The 22,271-nt window shown below is 38.2% G+C and overlaps 1 protein-coding gene across 4 annotated transcripts; it reads right to left on the reverse strand.

Moving 5' to 3' along the window:
* Nucleotides 1-935: 935 nt before the first annotated feature.
* On the reverse strand, nt 936-21,411 carry NADK (NAD kinase). Of its 4 annotated transcripts, XM_065696452.1 has the most exons (12): nt 21,231-21,411; nt 17,030-17,243; nt 13,173-13,256; nt 10,096-10,225; nt 9,455-9,563; nt 9,138-9,223; nt 8,756-8,858; nt 7,818-7,969; nt 7,200-7,299; nt 6,511-6,668; nt 5,251-5,333; nt 936-4,221 (listed from the first exon to the last, which is right to left on the reverse strand). In XM_065696452.1, exons 2-12 carry the CDS (start codon nt 17,200-17,202, stop codon nt 4,074-4,076), a joined length of 1,326 nt encoding a protein of 441 aa, XP_065552524.1. In that variant the 5' UTR covers nt 17,203-17,243; nt 21,231-21,411; the 3' UTR covers nt 936-4,073. The 4 variants fall into 4 exon arrangements, with proteins under 4 accessions (XP_065552524.1, XP_065552528.1, XP_065552525.1 ...); XM_065696456.1 differs by lacking the exons at nt 17,030-17,243; nt 21,231-21,411 and adding an exon at nt 15,593-15,690; XM_065696453.1 differs by lacking the exons at nt 17,030-17,243; nt 21,231-21,411 and adding an exon at nt 15,291-15,538.
* Nucleotides 21,412-22,271: the final 860 nt, after the last annotated feature.

The raw sequence follows: 22,271 nt of genomic DNA on the forward strand, positions 1-22,271 counted from the left end.
GCCAAAATTAGCTGAAGAAAGCAAGGTTGTACTACGCTTTTTATCTTCATAGTAAAGAGATGGCAGAAACGATCATTAAAAGGGAAAAGGTTGAGATTACATTCAAACATTTATCTCCTCAAAAGCAGAAACCGATTGTTATATCTTGAAGAATTAACCTTCATATTTTCACAGAAAAGTATTCTTACTCCTGACTAAAGCCTTGTTTAGTTCCTGTGGAAATCTGCCTGTTCTTTTCACAAGGTCCTGAAGTTAACACTTCTGTAGGTAAGAGCTACTAAGCTTAATCTGTGAAAACTTCCTGATACACAACCCCGCCATAACCTGCAGACAGTATCTTTGGCCTACTCTAAATTAAAGCGCTTGATTTGTTGTTCAGCCACTCTAATCCTAGATGTACACAGTCATTCAACCAACTGGTTCAGACAACCAACTTCACATTTTCTGTTAAGAAAAATCAGAAGACTCATAAGAAGACTCAATCATAATCATTAGCCAGAAGTTTCATGGAAGAAGTGTCTAGAACTTGGTCACAATGGGCAGAGGCAAGGGTTACAGTGGGCATTTAAATTATGTTTTCAATCTTAAAATACTGGGCATCCAAATATTCAAAAGATTATTGCAGATTACCTCCCTGACCTCTTTCTTTCCTCTTTTCTACTCTTGGGCCTTCAAACAAGCAGTTAGTGTAGCCCAGCTGGTTATACAGAAGATCTGGTTTAGCTTGCACAGCAAATTCAGCTTTTATTTTGAAACTTTGGAGAAAAGACTGGTATCAGACATGGACATTCAAAAAGCCTTAGGTGTATTCCTAGAAAACAAAAGCTACTGTCCCCTGAGGCAATGTACCAACCCCCCCCACTCTGGACATTTCCCTTCCAAGCAAGTAATTCCCTCATTTTATACTCTCAACAGTCAAAGTGCTGCTTTACAAATCCAACTTTACAAAAAGATTTTATTGAAAGGATTGAAAAATATTTGTTTTCAACAATATTTAAAACAAGTTTTCAAAGCATTAACAATATGTAACAGGATTTTTACCTCTTAAAAATTCAGTACGCTGCTTTATTCCACACTACATCAGTTGTTAGTAACTTCTGAAGCTCTCTAGTAGAGAATAACTTTTTAAAAGGAAGAAACCCCAAATTATTTTCCCAGCTTCCATTTTGACCCTTTGTAGACTGGAAAGGATTTGCAGGTATAGTGATATTTACACACCCTTAGAAACACAACTCTTAATCAGCAAACCCCTATGTTACCAGTACAGTTTAAACAAGTTACTTTGAGTAAGCTACATCTGCAAAATAAGTTTTTATTGCCAATATAACCAAGTCTGCATTACAGATATTTTTTTTTTCTGGTTGTGCTGCGGTTTGCACAGACATAACTCATACTTTGAACGGTTAAATATGCACAACTTGGGTGCTGTTTAAACCCCACTAGCCTGCTTGTGAGCTGCTGGTTTGCAGATTAAAGGCCTCAAAAAGGGACTTTGTACAGTTAGATAAATTTGTAATGTATTAACACAATTTGGGTTGTGTTTTGATATAAAGCAGCTAGTACAATTATAATCAACACAGCTTTTTGAAGAAAAAGCAAAGACTAAAGTCATCGTGTGACTTTCTTTCCTTTAGTGGGCAACTGTAGCTCTCCACTTGGCGGATCAATGATCCAAATAACATTGCTATCGAGCAGGAATAGTTGTACAAGCAAAACTGCAGAAGCCTCAAAGCCAGTGATGCAATTGCAGTACATGATAAATTTAAAGTCAACTTCTAACCTAGATCTAATCTAGAGAAAGTAGTTAGGTAAGTTGTGATTACAGATTTCATGAACTATGCACTCTGAAAATCAAAGTTCAGCAATTTAGTCAATAATAGCTTTACTATTATAAAAAGCATAAATAAAAAGTGCTGAATATAATTTTATCTTTAAAAAAATACCAGATAAGGCTCAATAACCATTTCGCCTCACCTCCGCAAAATGATTTCCACTTCCTAGCGGGCCTGCTATCCCACTTAACAATACCTTTACCTAGCCACCATACCCTGTTCCTTTTCTCAATTATTGCATGTTTAAATAAAATAGTTTCAAAGCAAAAAGTCTGACACTTCTATAGTTCAAAAAGTAAACAGTTATTTAATAACTGAATACTTCATCTAGGAAACCCGTAAACAGCTTCAAAACAGTGATAAAACAATTACTGCAGATTCAAGTGAAAGAGAAATCCCAAAAGCTATCTGGATATTCTCCAAGATAGCACAAAATTCATCTATTTAGACCAAATCAAACCAATATTCTATTTTACAAAATTTACAAACTGAGTATTAATTTATATTAACACATTTTTCATTGCGATTCGTATCATTAATGGAGAGTTTTGTTTCTCTTTTATGGAAAAGTGCTCTCACCTGGATTTAGCAAAATCAGACAAACTGGGGCAGCATCCAAAATGGAAGAGACATTATTTAAACCATCAGAGGACAGCAGGTTAGGCAGAGTTTGGAAATGAATACATTTCCCATTACCACTTTGGACCACATAAACAACGTAAGACAATCATGAAAAGTTCTCACTCCACTTTCAAGGAAATCCCACCTTAATCAGTAAATTAATTCCTCCACAGTATTATGCCACAGGCTTAGATTTAACAGATAATGTCCATTCCTTTAATGACCAATGCAGCAAGACTTTGAAAATGCTGAAGTTTGAATAATATGATCGTAAGACTGCACCAACAGAGAACATAAATGTAAACATTATAGTTGGGTTTGATGTTTTTCAGTTAAAGTACAGTACAAACCCCTTATTCCCAACTAGACTTTTTGTTGGGTTTTTTCTTTCATAAAAGCACATACAATAAAATATGTACATAGAGAAGTTAGAAACATTTGAAAGCATCTTATAAAAGTAAATACGAGACTTAGAATATCTTGAGTGTGCTGAAGGCACCGTTGCTACTCTACTGGGAATGTGCCCTCTCATTTATGTACCTGCCTATCAATGCAGCATCCCTTTCTCTATTACTCAGCACCAAGAGCTGGAAGGTACCTATGGAAGTTGAGGGCATTCAGGGCCTAGTATAGGATACTCTTTATTCAAGACAGTAGTGAAACTAGACAATATAGTAGTAATTGAAGTCCAGATTCTTCTTGAACATTTGGAGAATTGTGGTTTTGTGATTTTAGTCTCTAATGCTACTATGTATTCCAGAGAATCAAACAATGGTTAAGAAAAACCAACACATTGATGATTCCCACCAACAGGAACTGCAGAGCTATAAACTAGCTCAGCTACAGAAATGGAGATCACTGCAATAATCAACTCAATTCTCACTAATGCTTGTCCATGTTGTTTGTGGGCAGCCCAGTGTCAAAACGCTGTTCAAATGGGAATGAGAAACACATATGTATATATATTAAAAAAAATATATACTTTTTTTTTTACTTAACTAATTCCATCTATTAATAAAAAACCCCATTTTTCATAGGTGTTTCTTCACAGTGTGTCACATTTGCAGATAAGGAGAAAGTATTTTAAGCACTGTGTTGATGGGGAGCTGTTCTGGGCAAGATGTATTTAAGCTAACAGGAGCTTCTTTTTTTTTCTCTTCAAGAAAGTTTCTTAGAGCTTTTATATGCATAGCACTCTTACATAGAGTTACAAATGTACCAAATGAAACAGAATATTTTAATGCCACTTTTCTACTGCCACTTTTCTATTATGTATCTACATTCAGCCTACCATGTTACTGGTAGAGATATGGGTTACAATCAAATCTACAGATGAAGTTGTCAATACCAATCAGAAAGAATCAATCTTCAGATTGCTCATTTGAAGGAAATTCACACTGGATTACAACAATCAGAGCCTAATTTCTTCCATTTCTACTCTTGGTGGACAGGAGTAGCACAATAATTTCCAGCCATCAGCAGATTAGACAAATATAAACTATAATCACTATATATGTCTGAGATGGTGACCACACTTGTTAGCCAAAAACCTTAAAATCCAAGCATATAGAAGGGATACTGCCACTTTCCATTCCCATGAGTCTTGTTAGATGTAGACACTCAAAATTCTTCTTCTTCAACAGCAAAGTTATTTTGCTTCTTCCGAACATTCCAGTGTAAACACTCAGCCAAGCTTTCAAACCAGTCGCTCACAGGATCTCGGAAACAGATCGAAGGAAGGGGATAGCAAGAGGTAGTGATGCTAATACTGCAACAACACAGGAAAACCCCAGTCAGTCAAGGGCAATCAGTAGCATCTGTTCAAAAAATAATCTTCAAGCCACTAGCTAACACAGTGCTAGGCTCAGCCAAGTTGGTAAAGCAGCAAGTTTCCATAAGCAAGCAATAACTAAGCCTGCAGCCTCATCTAAAGAGCTTAAAATGCTTAACATACACTGTGGACAGCATTCTTTGACACAGTGAACCCACTCTATGACATCCTGCAGTCTCATGCTGGTCTTTACACCAACAATACAGGGACAAAGGAAAAAAATGTATCTCACCACCTCGGCCTTTAAGTTTCAACTAAAAGCAACAGCACTAAGTCTAACACCTAACAAAGGGACAGAGCTCATGTTTAAATTGTTTCCAGTCTGCTGATTTGTATATCTTTCAACATCAGAGGAAATACAAACAGCTCAAGATGGGGTGTCACGCCAGCTATACATTTTCCTTTCTAGCAACTTCTATGGACCAAGAACAAAAACTCATCCTGAATAGCAAGTCTACAGTCACATCTCAGTTGCCCTAAATCACCTCCTATTACGATAAGCCACCACATTTTGCACATAAAAACTGAGGAAACTTCACACACTGCATTCTGCTCACTCAAGGCAATAGCATCACAAGTGACCACAACCATTCATTAAGTTCGCACAGTTTAAGCCATGTGGCATTATTTAGAGCCACTACTTACATGCAACTCCTCTTGATTTACACCTCATGTTAAATATATAGAATTTTCTAAAGACATGTCATCTTCCTTGCTAAGCATGCAATGTTTATGTGCTTTTATCTTAACACTTCACTTGCTTTCATAGGCAGATCTAAAAAACTTGTTGGAAATAAAATACTTTTAGTGCAGTTTCTGCTGTAAGAGGTGTTAGGGTTTATAAAAGCTTGTTTCTTCACTGTTAGCAACACTTTTGACACGTTAGACAATGAGAGGAATGCATGAATCATTATTTTATATACTTCTAGAGAAATGCTACAATCAAAAAAAAAAAAAAAGCTTGACCTGTCTCCATGGCATATTTCCTGCCTCTTCCTTCCATCAAATGAAACCCATGCTGTATTCCTGGCATCTGGGGAGAGCATAATCTGAAAAGAGAAAAAGAACTAAACTTCAGGTCCAAACCCTATTTTTCAGGCGCAAGGAACAAACAGCTCCTCCATCCTCTCTCTTGAGTGGAGAATTGACTCTCCATAACATTACAGTTGCACTGAGATTTGTAATCTGCCCATAATAACTGTACAGTGACATGCCACACAAGTTCCAAATCTTCATTTTGTGTTTGGTATATATATATACATAAGTTTTCGACATGCAATAAACCTCCTTTTTCTAAGTACAAGGTCATAAACCAGGAAAACCTTTCAGTTACAGCCAGTGCACACTTTAATTCAGTTGCATGAGTTAACTTAGCATCTCTTTCAAGAAAAAATAATAAAGTTAATCCAGAAAAATACATTTTAATACATAGTGAATCCAAAACTGCCAAATTTAAGAAATTTTGCTCATATTTAATATACATTCCCAGGAAGAAAACATAATTGATTAGTATGGGCCAGTAACACCCACTGACATGAAAGTAATTGCAGACAGAGCACTGCCATGGATAAACAGTTGATTTATGTTGTAAAGCCCCAGTGCACACGTATTTCTTAATGCTAATCTTCTAACATCCCTAGAGGAGTGCTTCTAAGCACACTAGCTCTCTTCCCACTTAAAGAGACCGAAGGCTTGTAACAGATACAAGCAGCAGCAAAGGTTTCTTTCTTACACATGGGTATTTGTTAAGAACACATATTAACTAAGTCCATTTCGTATTCAGGTAATATATGCCTTTTTTTCTGCAAGACAGCATTAAAAATAATTAGCGAATTACAGATAACTCTACCAATCTACTCAAAATCTGCAATATTTGCTGTTTTAGCCATGAAAGTAGAATTCTTCATTCCCTGAAACACTGATTTACATACACTTTAGCTGAAATGACATAAAATTTTTACAGCCAGCATGCTAATGTATGTATTCCCATTTTGCAGAATGTTATGCAACTACAGTCCAGTGGGAAGCAGTGCAAAGTATTCTGCTAGCGGGTATATTATTTTAAACAAAGATGCATTCTTCAACCAGACTTGATCTGATCCTCCTACAAATGAAAGAATGCGGGAGATACACGGCATTTCCTGACCTCTTCTGCTTTGGTCTGGTTCACGCAGTTATTACAGAAGTTTTTAACTTAGAAAGAGACATAACATAATAGAAGCTAACCTTGAGTTCCACTCCAGCAGGAACAACAATAGGTCTGAAAGACAGTGAGTGAGGGCAGATTGGGGTGATCATTATTGCAGGAACATTGGGATGAATCATAGAAGCTCCTGCTGCAGCTGCATACGCAGTGCTACCAGTCGGCGTGGAAACAATGACTCCTGTGAAAGGAGCAAAAATTTCACTTACATTAGCATTACAATCAATGTGTTACTTTGGAAGATAACTAAGAAATAGCACTCTTATGAAAACGAAGCACAGAACATATCAACTTGTATTTCACAGGAGAACTGCAGCCTAATACTCAAAAAGTCAGCAGCTCTCCTCTAATCCTGACACAGCAGATTGGTTCTATGGCTTCATATAAGTTGCATAGACTTCTAGATCTCAGGTTACGTAACTTTGTAACAGTGACATTCATTTGTTTTCAGAGTAAGAGTTTTAAAGATCAGCTTTTGTATTTCATGAAACTGTTGCTTGCCTTCACAAGTCCATAGACAAAGCCTACAACACTTTCATACTTCACTGTGGAACGCTACCAGTGAATACACACACCTATTCATTGCACACTGATTTCTGTCACCAGAGAACTGAAGCTTCAGACTTTGTTTCCATGTGAGAAAATCCTCCAGTAAAATAGCAATAGCCCACACATGAACTGATAAGCAATTCAACTCAAGAAGCAGACTCACCATCTCCTTGCACTGTTGTTATCAGGTGCCCATCTAGAAAGACATCTACGTTGGAAAGATAAGATGAAGGACCACGATCCACTACAACTTCATTTAGGACCTGCCGTGACATCAAACATTACACCAGTCCATTATTGCTGACTTGGCAATATATCAAATAACAGGCTGAAATTTCCAGATCTTTGAAAGAATCATGCTGATTTAGTCCTTGCCAAATCAGACTCTCTTTACACCTCTGCCTTATCAAGTGCCAGGTGAAGTTTTTAGATGTTAAGATTTATTTCCAGAAGCTGGTTCCCAACAATGGGCAGGGTTTTTCTTTCCACTTATACAAGTCTTTAGGATATCCCATTTTAGAACTACTACTTTTTTTATAAAACAGAAGGAAAATATTGCTCCAGGTAAATACAATATTAGCACTTATGATTGCAGAAAGTAGCAATGTACACCACTTCATCATTATTTAGTGCCCATATTTTGAATCAGAGCAATTTGGATCAGTCCCACACCACTGAGCTAATGTAAGTAAACTAATGAAAGGAGGAAAGTTGTAATAAAACAAGCACAAAGCAATTTACAAACACTTTATTAGCTCTTTTGCTTATTTTCCCCTCTGACCTGATATTGCATAACTTGCTTGCCCACTTCTTTCTCTATATTTGTAGACACTACTCCATTTTCTTCTATGCCATTTTGTACTGTCATTTTCTCTCTGTGCTCTTTAACTACTTTCACTTTCAGCCTGCTTCGTAGAACAAGGGCTGCATTGCCTAGAAGTGAAATAGAGGAAAAAATACACAAACCCAATATGCTGGTATAATAAATATAACCCTGTAAGGACTAACAAACTGTATGAAATGCCATCACCTATTGCCCAACATTCCCAGTTTCATTCGCAAGATAATTGTCTACACTTGGTTAAAGCTCAAAACTAATTTTTAGTATTAATGAACAGAATGAAAGTCAAATTTGAACTCAGTCTTTCTTCCCTTTCCTCTTGAAAGCTTTATGTGGACACAATCAAGATTGGAAAACAATGTTAAGCTTACATGATCTTCACTAAGACAAAAGCTAAGCTTAAAGAAAATGCATTAACAATACCTATCAAAAGACAATATTCTAGCAATGTGAGAATTTTATCTCTCTTCTCAGGAATCCAGTTTGGATTCAACTCAGTATTGAAGAAATAAAGTATTTTTTTCCTCAAGTATTTTATTTGCCCCACTTCTCAGTGTCCTGTTTAGAGAAACAGACTATCACAGACTTCATAGTTACTCTCTATTTGTATGTTTAGCTGGCATCTAACGTAAGTTCCACACTACCTTATACTCATTTACTCCACAAAGTAATTTCTTAGCCATTTTCCATTACAAAATGGTATGGAAAGCAGCACTGGATAGGTCAATGCAATGCAATACTTCTGTCAGTTAATATATATTTCTTGAGACTCAGTCTTATGGGACAACCTAAATGAGTTAGTTAAGAAAAATTTACTAGTCTTGGAAAAAGCTACAGAAAACATAAACACACACCACAACTTGTCCCCTTCAATTTACCTTCTATAACCTGAGTGACTTGGGACTGAAAATTCTCAAAATTAAATGGAGTAAGAAATCCAAGGGATCCCAGATGAAAAGCCATAACTGGAGGTACACTACCCTATCAATAAAGAAAAGAATTTAAAAGCCTCTGAATAAAAGCATTTCATACTTCAACTAATTGCCTGTTAATAATTTGACTACTGATGTAACTTCAACTGTGCATAATAAAAACAACACAGTACATACATTATTTTCAGAATATATAGCTTGATTTAAAAAAGGAATGAACAGCAAGGGACAAATCTGAACTCAAAAAAAACCCAACAAAAACCCCAACAACTTTCAAATATTTCAAGAAGAAAAGAGATCTTTAAGTCTACTTCCCAAAAAGACCAACCTGGAAAAGTGAAGAAGCGTAAAGCAAGGTCCCATCTCCTCCCAGGCATATGATAAAATCTATCTGATTGGAGATATCATCATAATCTAGAGGCAACATTGAAATCCAAGTTCTTAATTAAGTTTTATCAACAGATGTAATTTCCTACCATAAATTAAGTGCAGTATGCCAACATTCACTCAAGTATAAAAAAAACCAACTGAAACTAATAATAGCAGACTGCAAAAGACACTTAACAAACTTAACCCAACCAGTAAGGAAATAAGGGCAAATAAGCACTATACTTCAGCTCTACTTTCAAGAACTCATTACTATACCTTCTCTGAAGGTGCAAAATTTCTTCTTCACTGGTCCAAAATTCTCATCATTAGCTATAGCGGGGTCTTCCAATACTTTTTTTTCTACATACACTATCATATTGTTCTCCTTAAGAGAAGTAAAAGAAGCTTGTTAATAACCTCTTAAAACGATAAAATATTTTGACTCTCCCTGTAATTTCCATTGGTTTCAAACACATAAATAATATTTTACAGGAGTGGTCTGCATCTGCTGGTTGGGGGGTGTATTTTTAATGTGTGGTCAATTCTAATGAGAGTTTTGCAGCACACAAATTATCTAATTAAACTTTGGAACACAGATTACATGATACAGTAACGTTGCTATGTTTGCTCAGGGTTTAAAGGATTAAGCTTTATATAACCCTTTCCCTGCAACTCAGAACTGAAAATAGAATGAAGGAAAGTTTTTACTTTACTTTTTTTTCCCCCTTAAGCTCTTTACCTAAAGTACTTAAGTATTGATCTTAAACTCTGAAACAAGTTTTACTACTTTCAGTGGGAGTGCATATAAAGATTTGTTTGCACTGTGCAATTCTATTCATTACATATTCAACAAAATCAGTAACTGAAACCAGTTTAGACTTTAAAGCATAGCAAAAATGAAATTTACATTTTATTACCTCAGTAAGATACACACAAAGCTCTTTAAAAGGCTGCAGCAGACTGGCATCACGGATCTTTTTAATAACAAGCACGCTCTTGGGAGGTTTGTTCCATGTCAACCGCTGGCTTGCTGGATCCTGAATGTGCCTAGAGAACAGAAAAATAAAGACAATGTTACTACAGTTTGCTTTGACAACGTTCTGGTCTGTTAAGAATATCTCTTTCAGTCTAATAGCCTGCAGTCCTAGGATAGAAAGAAGAATGCAATAGTTAGTACGCAATAAGCATCTGAATGCAATAATCATTGTAATGATGTTTCTTCCCCCATGAAACCAATCAATGCTTTATTTTGTTAAGACAATAACACAATATTAAGGTGTCCATTCTGGTAACTACTACCGTGCTAATAGCGCACACAAAAAGGGCTGTTAACAGAAGCACTACAAAAGCTCTTGGATCTTCAGTCTTCTCAATGCATTTTGAAGCCTGCACATGTAGACACAAATTCTATAGGTTTTCCTAACTGACACAGAAGGGCAAACAATTAAGATTTCAGTACTGATCCCAAAAGGAGTTTATCTGCTTAAAGTAGCACAACAACTACTTCAAATGTTTTAAAAAATAAATAATTAACTTTAAAAAGTATTTTAAGGCTACTGTCTGCCTATTGTCAGCCAGCATTCTAAGACTTGAGAACCTCAAGAACTAAACAAGTAATTTTGCAGCTTTCAAGAGAGTTCAGTAACAGCACCCTCAAGTTGTTCCATAACACACTTAGTTGCTTTAGAAATACCCTGCTGTATTTTCCTTTTTTTGTTTCTATTTCTAAGCTACCTAATTTCACAGTTGTATCTCACATGTAACAAGCATCACACCATTTTCTACACAGTGCAGATATAGCCCACAAAAGCAAAGCACATTAGTATAAATGCTGAACAAGCCAAATTTACAGAGATTTGGATTATGCACTGCAAGGGTTAAAATAAAATAGATGTTGATACCAGAGATGGAAAAAACAGTTCATTTTACTTTCCAAACCTCCTATATTTTACATATAAATACAGCAGAAACTGTAGGCTAATGAAGTAGTTACTACCAATAACATTTACTATCAAACAATGCTATCTCTCTGTTCAAACAGAACACTCTGCCTACTCCAACTGTACTCACCAATTCCCCGTAGTTCTACTAAATGAAAGATTATTCATAACATGCTTTAAGATCTTCATGTTTCCTTCCAGGAGTCAGGCAAATGTAACAGCTCCAAGGAAAAAGAAAAGGCTTTTCACTTATTAATAAAGTGCTACCTCAGAAGGAAACATTTTTCTCTGAAAGTCCTTTTTCTTCCCAGTTAAATATTTCAATCATTCCGAATAAAAAGTTGTAAGGCTCTACAGGAAAATCCTGCATAAAATGTTTATTACAGATCTTCAGAGGCAAGATTTCATAAGAAAAATTCCATTTCCAGGAAGAATCTAAAAACAGGTATTTGACTGCCCCTCTCCTCAAGAACACAAGCACTTGATTCTGTTTTCACTGGCTAGTTGTTCAATTCACCTGGTCATCCTACAGAACAGTCTTCTGAAAGCAGGCTATTCAATACAATCATCAAGACCTTAAAAGAGGCACCAAGACCTTCGCTAACTTACACCTGTACAAAAAACCTTAATTTTCTGTTAAAAAAAATCTCTCCAGTGAAGAGAGCTTAATAATATTACTGTCTGTAGAGAATAAAAACCCAAACAAAAAGCTTTTAGAAGCCACACAAAAAAAAAGCCCTTAGCCGTGGTAAGAATAATTCACAACTTCGTCTTCAAGCAGTTCTTTCCTTCAGTGATCTGAGATCATCCTCTACTCCCCAGCTTAAGCTTCTGAACACTGCTTAAGTAGTCCTTTCTCTGGCAGGTAGTGTGCATGAGTACTGCTCACAGCCTCTGCGCTCAACTGATCTTAACACTATCATTTTATTGTACCACACTGACCCACCCTGTGGGGAGGAGCATCCACATGGAACCAGACGGGTAAACACATGAGGCAAGCTGGTGTTTCAGATGAACCACAGCTCTCCAAGCCCCGACTTCAGAACAGACAGAAAGAACGAGGAAGCCCAGAGCTACTCCACACTGCATGATTTCTGTCACGCCTTCAGAGGAAAAGCTGGGCTACCACTAACCTGTTTGGAGGAAGACTGCTACTATTTAGGTAAGGATTTAGACAAATAGATACTTAAATACTTTGTATTTAACTGGAAGAACAAGGAAATACATCCTAGTACCAACCAGTAACTTGGTTAATCTGTAGAACTCCAACATACCTTGTCTGACCAAGACACCACCACTTATAAAGTATAAATACATGGTGTAAAAAGCAACACTTTTATGCCACCCAACTACAAGATTAAAATGTTTATATGCCTGCCAAGCAGAAAGCAACCCTTATTCTCACATTAAGTTTATCAGCAGTCTAAGGCAAACTTTCATTGATGATATTCATATGGCAAAAGTGCCATAGCTCAAATGCCCAAATTCAAACTACCAGCACTAGTCACATGCCCTGCAGTGCTTGTATGTGAAAAGGTTATTATTTTTTCTTCCAAAATAGATACACTGTTAAGGTAGAACAGTGGGCATAAGAACACCACATGAATTAGTAATATAAAACCAGCAAAATTAATTTCCTTTTATGTCTGTTATCCTGCAGGAAATATTCCAGCTGGCAAAACCACCACAAATCCATACAGAGAAACACTGCTTATGTCCTATCATCCCTTGGGAGGAAAAGTACCCGATGATATTCAAACCTTTATTATACTTTTCAGCCTGCAGATCAAGCTAATGCACATCTAATGGGGTTTTACTTGAGAGTACAATTAGCAGTGCTATCCATTCTGCTCTTAGACTGACTTGTTAAAGGGTCAATGTGTGATAAATTACCAATTTTGGCAATGCAGAACTCCAGCTGGCAATCGAGTAACATGAAAATTTCTAAGTATCAGGTAAAACACAAACAGTGCTGATTAGGGGGCGAATAGTGTAAAAGCAAGCTTTTCTCTTTCACACAGAACAAGCACAATGTCACTCATTTGATTACTTACATAATCGTTTTAGGATTTTGCAGCATACAGGCCTTTGGTCCAAATGTGGTCACTGGGCATGGTCCGTGCAAGGAACGTGTTCTCCTGAAGATACATATGCAAAAAGATAATCAGTAAGTAAAAGAAATGTGATGGCAAACTGGGTATAATTAGCTCCCCAGTCACCAACCCAAATCCTCAGATCACCAGCTCCTTTGAAAAAAGCCACACTAAGCAATACAGGGCTAAGAACACGTCTTAAACCTACATATGTGTTTGACCAGCCAAGTTAATTTTACATGTAATAACTCCTACATTTCAAATCTAACATTTATGTCCCATTCCTACTTCTTGAGAGAGAATTTAATTGAAGCCCCACAGTTTACACCCCCTCCACAGAGTAAGTAATCACTTCCTAAATATTAGTTCCAGGCATATTCTTGTATTTGTTTCATCTTCGCTTTGCACAAAGGAAGCATCACACCCTCAGAGAAGATACTGTCAAGTTTTCTCAAGTTGGTTCTGCAAATCCATGTCAAGGTTCTATTTAGTTTCAACTCTTCTGGACACTCAGTACAGAACAGTACATGCATCTCTCAGAGACCACAAAAACATGTAGATAAATTAGGTTTCCCAGTGTAAGTCTTGCCAAGCATTTACAATCTCCAAAAGCAAAACAACTCCTTCAGATGTTTTAGCCACAGTCAAGTCACAGTAGTGGTGTCCTGATCACTTAAATGCCTTTTTTTGGTTGTTTAAATCTTTGCACTTAATAAAATGCATATCCTTAAATTCTAAGGCATATGGAAATACGCATCTGCAGTTCCAGGCCTTAGTTTTGAATAGGTAGGAAAAAATGCTAACTTTTATCATTTGTTTATCTAACACGATCTTTGTCTTCAAATAAACAGGAGCTCTGAAATGTCATTTATCCCCAAACATAAATCCCAGCCAGAACACAGAATTACTCCTAGCCCTAGGATGAGATTATCTTGAGCAAGTCAGAACTGTTCTGCCTTACTTCCCTCCCACCTCCTCCAGCAAATCTGTAAGCAGAAGTACAACTTGCTCAAGTCATGGAACTGTTGAAATACTAGGTAAATGCTATTAGAATTATTCTATTAAAAGGAAGGAGGAAATATGCCTTTCCTGTGCTTAATTCAATTAACACAGGAATTGGTACATAGCCTATTGCTTGGCAGTACAAATCATTCCTGCACTGCCTTCTATTGTGTATGTTATAAAATAACTCAGACCAGCCTGATGATTCACTTTTAGTACTAAAAAACCCCTCAGAAATCTAATAAACATCAAAACCAGATGACAGATTAAAAAAAATATAATTAAGGAGTAACAGCAACATCTTTGTTCTATGTCTAGTAAAATATGCATAAGTTGAATTTCAGTAAAGAAAATGAGTATTTAATTTCCTGTATCTAACACACAGAAGTGATAATTTGTTTTTCGCATACACTGTTTTCCATTTTTAAGTCCAATCGTTACCTAAAATACACACATGACATTCATGACATTCCAACAAAGCTTTCTTTGCAAATTCTAATTAATAATTGGCATATATTTTCACTGCGATTTTACCTGGTTTTATTAGTACTCAGTTTATGCACTATGCAATCAACAGAAGGCAAAATGAGTGAACAGGATTTAAAGTTATTTGTTGGAAGACTGCCTTTGCTAAGAATAAGCAGCGATGGACTGGAACTTATACATCTTTTAGGTAAATATATGTGTCAGTTCAAAGGAGACAGGCAACCACTTCCACCTGAATACTACACAGCAAGCCTGAGCTTATTTTCCGACATTCTGCAAAATGTCTTGTGACAATTCTGCACTGAACTGAAGGCAGCTAGTGAATGAATGCACAGCAGCTTAATGGAAAAAGAAAATAACCTTGTAAACAATAACCCTAATTCAAACTCACAATGGGTAAGATCTACAAAGATCATTTCATTTCTAGTGTAAAAGAGAAAAAGCAGTTATTCAGGTAGAAGATAATAATACACAAAAATTTAGCCAACATGGCCTTTTACACAGGTTGTCTGAAGTCTACATTTTTGAAGGTTTAAGTCGATTAGGGAAAAAACACCAGTTTTATAGCACACTTTCAACATAAAGCCTTACCTACTGACTATAGCACACAACATAGTAGCTAGAACAGCAGTCAGATCACAATCCTCTGTGAACATTTCCAAAAATATTCAAGTACACTGACTGTCTGAACTACATACAAGTACTTTCCTAATCTTTTAGCCTCCTCAGATAAATGCTTTATAAATAAATGTTTTTATGATAAATAAAAATAATAATATTTATGATAAATGCTTTTATAGATAAATGCTTTCATGCCTCCCTTCACCATAAAGCTTTCCCCTGTGATCTTCAGCCTCACCCATGTATGCTCTGCCTTGCAAGAGCATTCCTACCAGCAAAGCAGTAACTCTGGAAGGGAATTTCATCTGTTGAGTAATTCCTCCATGATTTTGTCCGTAAATTCTGACCTTACTGTAAGTAAGGTAAAATCCTGCTAACGCTTCCCACAGATCATGACATGCTGCTACCACAGCGTGTTACTCAGTATTCGCAATAGGTCCAAAGATCACAAAATCTAAAGTTCCATGAAAGCTGTCCACATGACAAGAGCCTTGCAAATAGATTAGAAATTTGGCTCAAAGTAAAAATGGGCATTTCTCCCTGCTGTGAAACAATCTGCAAGCTCAAACTTACTTTGTGCTGCCCCATGTTATCATATAACCCAAATACTCACACAGGTTTTTAATCACAGTGCTAGAGCATTAGTAGAAGTCTGTAGAAGCATCTCTACTGTTGACTGGTTCTTCTTTGAGGCTATGAACTCCACAGATACTTCTTTTGACAGCCATGGCATTTTGATTACAGGTCTGCTCTTTGTCTACTCCCCACCATTAATTTCCTGCCTTCATTTTGGACTAACAACCTTCTGAAGTGCATTTTAAGAATCCCTTAAAAGCAACTTGTTGAGCAAGTGGTAAAGTGCTCCCTACTAATTAAAGATCTGGAACAAAGGACAAAACTGTTCCTTTCTTGTGACCTGAGCTACTATCAATCTATGAGTTAACATAGCTCAGTACAGATGCACTTGTAATTTCTTTCTGGAAGGTACTTAAAGACTTCTGAAGCTAGGTTGAAATAGGACAAATATAACAGTATTTAAAGTTCAAATCTACCCCAAACCCTGGAAGCACTTGGGCACAGTGGGTTCCTCAAATTTGAAAATTAGTATTTTGTGTTTATCTGCTCATCAAGTTTAAAAGCTTTGAAAGTTACTGTTTAACAACTTCCCCTAGCTGGAAATAAACCCATACTTTCTTAACTAACCTCCTTACTAGGAAATGCTTTCAGTACAGGACACTACAAATAACAGTTTTATATAGAGTTTGTCTGTAAAAAAGATCTATTACATTTCACATACCCATTTCTAAATGCAACCACTTTATTGAATCCAGGCTCAGACAGCCTTTAAATGGCATATACAGAGCAAATCAGTAATGTGCTATCTTGCTGAAGCTGCATATGCACATGGAGACTGTTGCTGAAATATCTAGAAAAAGCAATTTAAGATCTTCCAAGAAACACTGAAACAGGAGACAGGCCAGATGCAGCCAGACCCTATTTACATGAACATCAGTTTAGAACTGATTACCACTACAGAAAATCAAGTTCTTTTCACAGCTTGGCCCACAATAGGACAGTTCACTGACCATCTCCCTCTCTACTTATTACAACAAAACACTATTTTTATTTCATTATCACTTGCTACAGCTCCCAGACCATAGTTGTTTTGTCATTTTTCTTAAAGGGAGCAACAATAGGAAGAGCCATACCGGAATTCTTTGGTGCTTCCCAGGGCTGGTGAAGCAGACAAACTTCGTGACTTGGCTCGTCCCCGGCTCGTGTTGCTCCACTCCTCATCATCGTGACATGTTGAGCAATGATAAGCAGACTCTGAGCTCACATCAGCCTTACTGGTGCACAGTTTTTCTCGATTCATCTCCATACTGGAAGTGAAGTAACCTCAGTGAGAGAGAAATTCAATTCCTGTGGAAAAAAACACCAGGAAAAAGGGAACACGGAAGAAAAAGAAAAAAACCCTCAGTATTAGCAAAACTAATAGAGCAAGTTTTAAACACTGAGTTTACACTCTTGGATAAAAACTTCTCAAAAGGATCTGGGCAATTGGGAGGTTCTTCAAGGTAATCTGAAGCAATAAAAAAACCCCAAACAAACACATATTCTCAGATTCATAAGAGGCTCAAGACAAAGTTGTTTCAAGACCAGCACAGATTCACATCTCCAGTTACAAACGGGATAAGATAAATTTATTTTAGATACTGAAGACGAAGGAAAGCTTTAAGTATTTGATGAGGAACTAAAACTTAGGAAAAGCTAGTCTCCTATAACACGATATATATCTTCAACAAATAAAACTACAATACCCTAAGCTATAGCAGAAAAACCCCTGTCGAAGTAAGCAAAAAATAATGCAATAGAGGTAACCTTAATAACCTTTAGTTCTTCAGAAATATAAGTTATTTCCATACTGACAAGAGGTAAAAACAAGTTGGAGAATGACACCAAAGTTCTTACACCATTTGGGACAAACTGGGGAGATGGTCCAAAACAAATAAACTGAAAGCAGGACAAATGTGCAGTATTTCACTTCCACGAATAAGCAGCACAAATAAAAGATAAACAGCTGGCTAGGCAGCAATTTTGCAACATAACCCAAACCCCAAACTTTAACTAACCATCCTCCCCAAAAGTTATTTAACCATCCCCCAAAAGATATTTGGGTGTAAAGTTACCAGAGGATGATAATGACCACAATTTCACAAGTTTCATGTTTCACAGCATCCCAGGTTCCAGATAACAAAAGCATCAATGAAGGGAAGCTGTAATTTCAGAATGAGCACTGACTCATTACTAAATTAGACAGAACCACCACCTAACCAAATTAGAAAATACTTTTGCTTCTGCTGTCGATTACACTTACCCTGAGAGAACACCACTACAAAGAGGTACAATTACTGGCATTCATTAATAATTTGTAAGATCCTGCACTTGTAAAGATATCAATGTGTAGTTGTTGACTACTCATTGCTTAGTATCACTCATGCCCGTTACTTGGGAAATGGTCATTTCAACACATTGATGATCTTTTTCACAATTAAAATTTGAAAAATCTAACTCCATTTTTAGACAACTTTAAGCTCAGTATAAATTTTGCACCAGTTACTTGATTTATGCCCACAATTACCCTGATGGTGCAAGCACATATGTAAACCAGACTAAACTCTGACTCAAACAACATAAGTTATCTTTAGGAGATGTTAATTTGAATTACCTTTTATCACTACCCCACCACGCTTCAGGAATGGATCTCCAGCTGGTTGTTTCTGAACCAGCTACAGAAAACAAGATGTTTAGATAACTGAGCTTCAGAAAAGAAGTCACTTTAAAATGAGATATTCAGTATCTCTGAATGGAAAGGGTCTTTCAGCATCTGTGTGCGTATGAAGAAAGTTCTTACCCTGTTTGTTCTTTAAATCATAATCTAAATTAGCCCACCTTTTTTACTTCACAGATCCCAAACAGGCCTGAACAAGCCTAGAAACTTGAACAAGGCTTAGAAACCAGGTATTTCCAAAAGAAACTCCATCCTCACAGAACTACCCTAGGAAATTATACAAAACAGTTGCGTTTATCTATATTGAATTAAACTGCTGCTAAAGCATTTCAGAATTATTGAAGGTGACAATCAGTAGTGAGCAATGTCTCCTCTCCTCCTCCCTATCCCAACCTGCACATTTTTCAAGGATATTCATGTATCCACATACACATGTGCACACTATGCATCCACTCACTAAAGTCAGAATTACAAGTAATTATTTCTGCACTAAATCTGCACTGCAAAATGAGCACACACAAAAATGTGCAGGTCTAGGTAGTTAACACTATGTAATCTTCCTTTGCTTTACCACCACACACGTTATAAATGCCTCATTCCTTTTTATCCTAACACTGAGAGCTTGATCTGGGCCTAGGAAATAAAAATTAAACCACTAACCAAGTGTATGGAAATACAACATGTGTGAATGCAGTTTATGAAGAACTGGTTCTCAGTAACTTAACAGCTGATGCATGTGTGTCCTATTCCACATCGTCATCATAACTATGAGGTGCAGAGAACAATAATTTATATAGTAAGCAATAAATCAGGTGTGTTTCCAGGTGACTTTGAAGTATCTTAATCTGACAGATGCTGCCAGTAAAGAAAATCAGATTAGCACAAAACTGGAAGTAAGGAGGTGTACAAACCTACTAAATACAACCTAAGAACTTGATATTCCTTCTATGGAATACTTTCCAATTCAGGATGTTTTAACTACAATTGTTTTATTAACATTCCCTCACAAGACCTTTATTAAATAAGCAGACTTGACATAAGGACAAAGCTATCACTGAACAGCTCCCAGGACTGAATCCAAAAACTTTAAGCACACGTCAACAAACTAGCAAAAAGGCTGCTCTGGTCTAAATCATGTCCAAAATCTAAAGAAAAAAATAAAAGGACTTAGATGTTCAGCATTACAGGACAAAGGACAATTGAGGAAAGTTAACATTTAACATTAAATGTCTGTGATAGTGACATAAAGTAGCCAGATACCCAACCTTTCACTGCAGTTTCCCACCTCCAACTTCTCTGTCATTATAAATGAACCAGAACTTCACAGAGTTTTCATCAAACCATCTTTATGTAAAAGGATACAGCACCGTAACATCCCCCAAGCTTTACTTCAACTGTCATTAAGGAATCCCTCTCCAGGTCAACTGCAAGAATGTTAAGTATAAAGGAAATCCGAAGCAATTCTGCTAAGCTTCCATATACACATAATCCACACGAAAGTGGTAAGAGGTATGTGTGCTCACATCTCAAAACCTCATCTCCTATATGATACTCACAACACTTTTTACACATCTTCAGGACTGCAGCATTTCTACTAATTTCTTAGGAATTGTATCAACCATTCAGCACTCCTCCTTTTGTACATTATTTATCAACCTTGTGTTAGGGCATAAGAGGACAATATAATATCCAGAAATGAAACTACATGCCCTATTACTACAGATCCCTGTTTGCTTAATCACCTAATTCTGCTGAGAAGTTTCTTTATTATTGTATTCTGCTGCAGAAAGAACTCCAATAGAGGATATATGCCTATAACTCCACCTCTAAGGCACTAACCTCTCCTACCCCCCCCCCCAAAGAAGAAACAACTGCAAGTGGGCAGGCAAAACTTCCTTTTTGGTGTAGTTTATAACTCCATATTCCAGTGTGCGCACATGAAAAACAGCAAAGTAACGTTCCCTATTGAAATGTAGCAGTCTGACAGCGGCTGAAATTGAGCAGCGTGTTTTTTGATGACATACTCCAGTGCTATTTCTACTAAAAACCGGGCAGTATGACCATCACGTGTTCAACACCCAGGGAAAACAAGCTCATCTGTTAACCCTGCCGCTTCAAACACCAACACACGCACCTACAATACCAAAGAACAAGCATTAACAACCCAAAACTCACCCCGTAGCCAGCAATGCGTGTGTTAAACAGGCGAGGGGCCGGACCGCACACACCTCATGCGTGACCACAGACCGCGGGGCAGATTACGCGGTTTGACTCTTCACCCTTTCAGGTACGTGTCCCACCCCAGGGCTGCTCGCCGCTCACGGTAACAGCGGCACGGAGGCCACAGTCCCGTTGCAGCCTCCTCCCGGGGTTGCAAGCGAGTCACCGACAGCAGCACATCTCCGGCTACCACCGGCCCGGGCCGGCCACAGGACCGCCGCAGCTCCCGCCCTCCCCGCGCTGGCTCCAGGGACCGGCCGTCGCCGCGCCGCCCCCCGAGGGGACACGAACCGGGGACACGCAGCGGCCACCCGCCAGCTGGAGGCCGCTTGGCCCGGCCGTGCTCCTCTGGGGGCTTCCCCTCCAGCGCGACACCCTGCCCGGCGCGCCGCACTCACCGCGCCCTCGGCTGCTGCCCGGCCCGGCGGAGCGTCCCGCCCGCTGCCCTCTCAGAGGCCGGAGCGTCGGCCCCAACCGTGCTGGTGGCGGCGGCCGCGGCGGCTCCCGGGCACTGAGCGGGGCCGGCGGACCCTGCGCGCCTCCATCGTCCTCTCCCCGCCTCCTCGGCGGCGTCAGGCCCGCAGGCGGGGCAGTGCGCATGCGCAACAGCGCTGCTGCCGGACCGGCGGGCGGCCCACCGCTGCGCGGAAGGGCACGGGCGAACCCGTGCGCATGCGTGATGCGTGTGGTGAGGGGTTTGTGGTGAGGTTTCTCCTTTTCTCTCTTTTTACTTTTAAATTATGTGGGGCTAGAATTAGAGCTCAGCAGAAAATCGCAATAAAAGGAGCAAGAAACGCGAAGAAAAGGGCAAAACCCCCCCAAACATCCAACACAAAATGCACCGGAATAACATTGACGGGTGGCGGTCCTTCTGAGGAGAAGCGGCTGCATCTGCCTCAAACACACTCAAGGCCAAGATTCACTCGATCTCGAAATCACCAAGAACTTGTCACAAACTTCAACAGAGGTAGGTTGAGGGCTCTATATAGATGCCAACAAGAAAAAAATCCTGCACAGATACCAAATCCAGTCAGGTTTTCTAATTTCTCAATTACATTTTCAACCAATAGCACTTTTAAAGAGATCATATATGTGTAGCTCGCTGGATTGTAGATCAGGAGAAACCCATAAAGTGAGAACAAGTCACACCATTTGGCAGTGTGGCAGTTGGGGATTTTTTTTTCCTTCTTCCTTTATGTAGAAATTCATGTTTTTCAGGAAACTGGGGAACTGCCAAGAAGTGACAGTCAATAAATGACAAGACAAACATGAAAAAGAGGAAGCAGTTGCTACATGCGGGGAAATACCATAGCAATGCTACAGCACTTTCTAACTGAAGTATTTTCAGTCACAATTTCTCTTCAACCCTCCTTCCAGACAATGCTAAAAGCCCAGTCTACAAGGAATTAAGGAAACAATACACAGGTTTTTGCAGTTAA

This window comes from Lathamus discolor, chromosome 16, assembly GCF_037157495.1.
Source record: "Lathamus discolor isolate bLatDis1 chromosome 16, bLatDis1.hap1, whole genome shotgun sequence".
Lineage (NCBI taxonomy): Eukaryota > Metazoa > Chordata > Aves > Psittaciformes > Psittacidae > Lathamus > Lathamus discolor.

Bases quoted from the DNA above. Each gene is read 5' to 3' on its own strand.
- NADK (XM_065696452.1), bottom strand. From the start codon at position 17,202: ATGGAGATGAATCGAGAAAAACTGTGCACCAGTAAGGCTGATGTGAGC. The intron at 9,564-10,095 runs GTAATAAAATGT...ACTTCTCTTAAG, and splicing joins TTTGTGTGTATCTTACTGAG to GAGAACAATATGATAGTGTA. The intron at 6,669-7,199 runs GTGAGTCTGCTT...CTCCTTTCACAG, and splicing joins AACAACAGTGCAAGGAGATG to GAGTCATTGTTTCCACGCCG.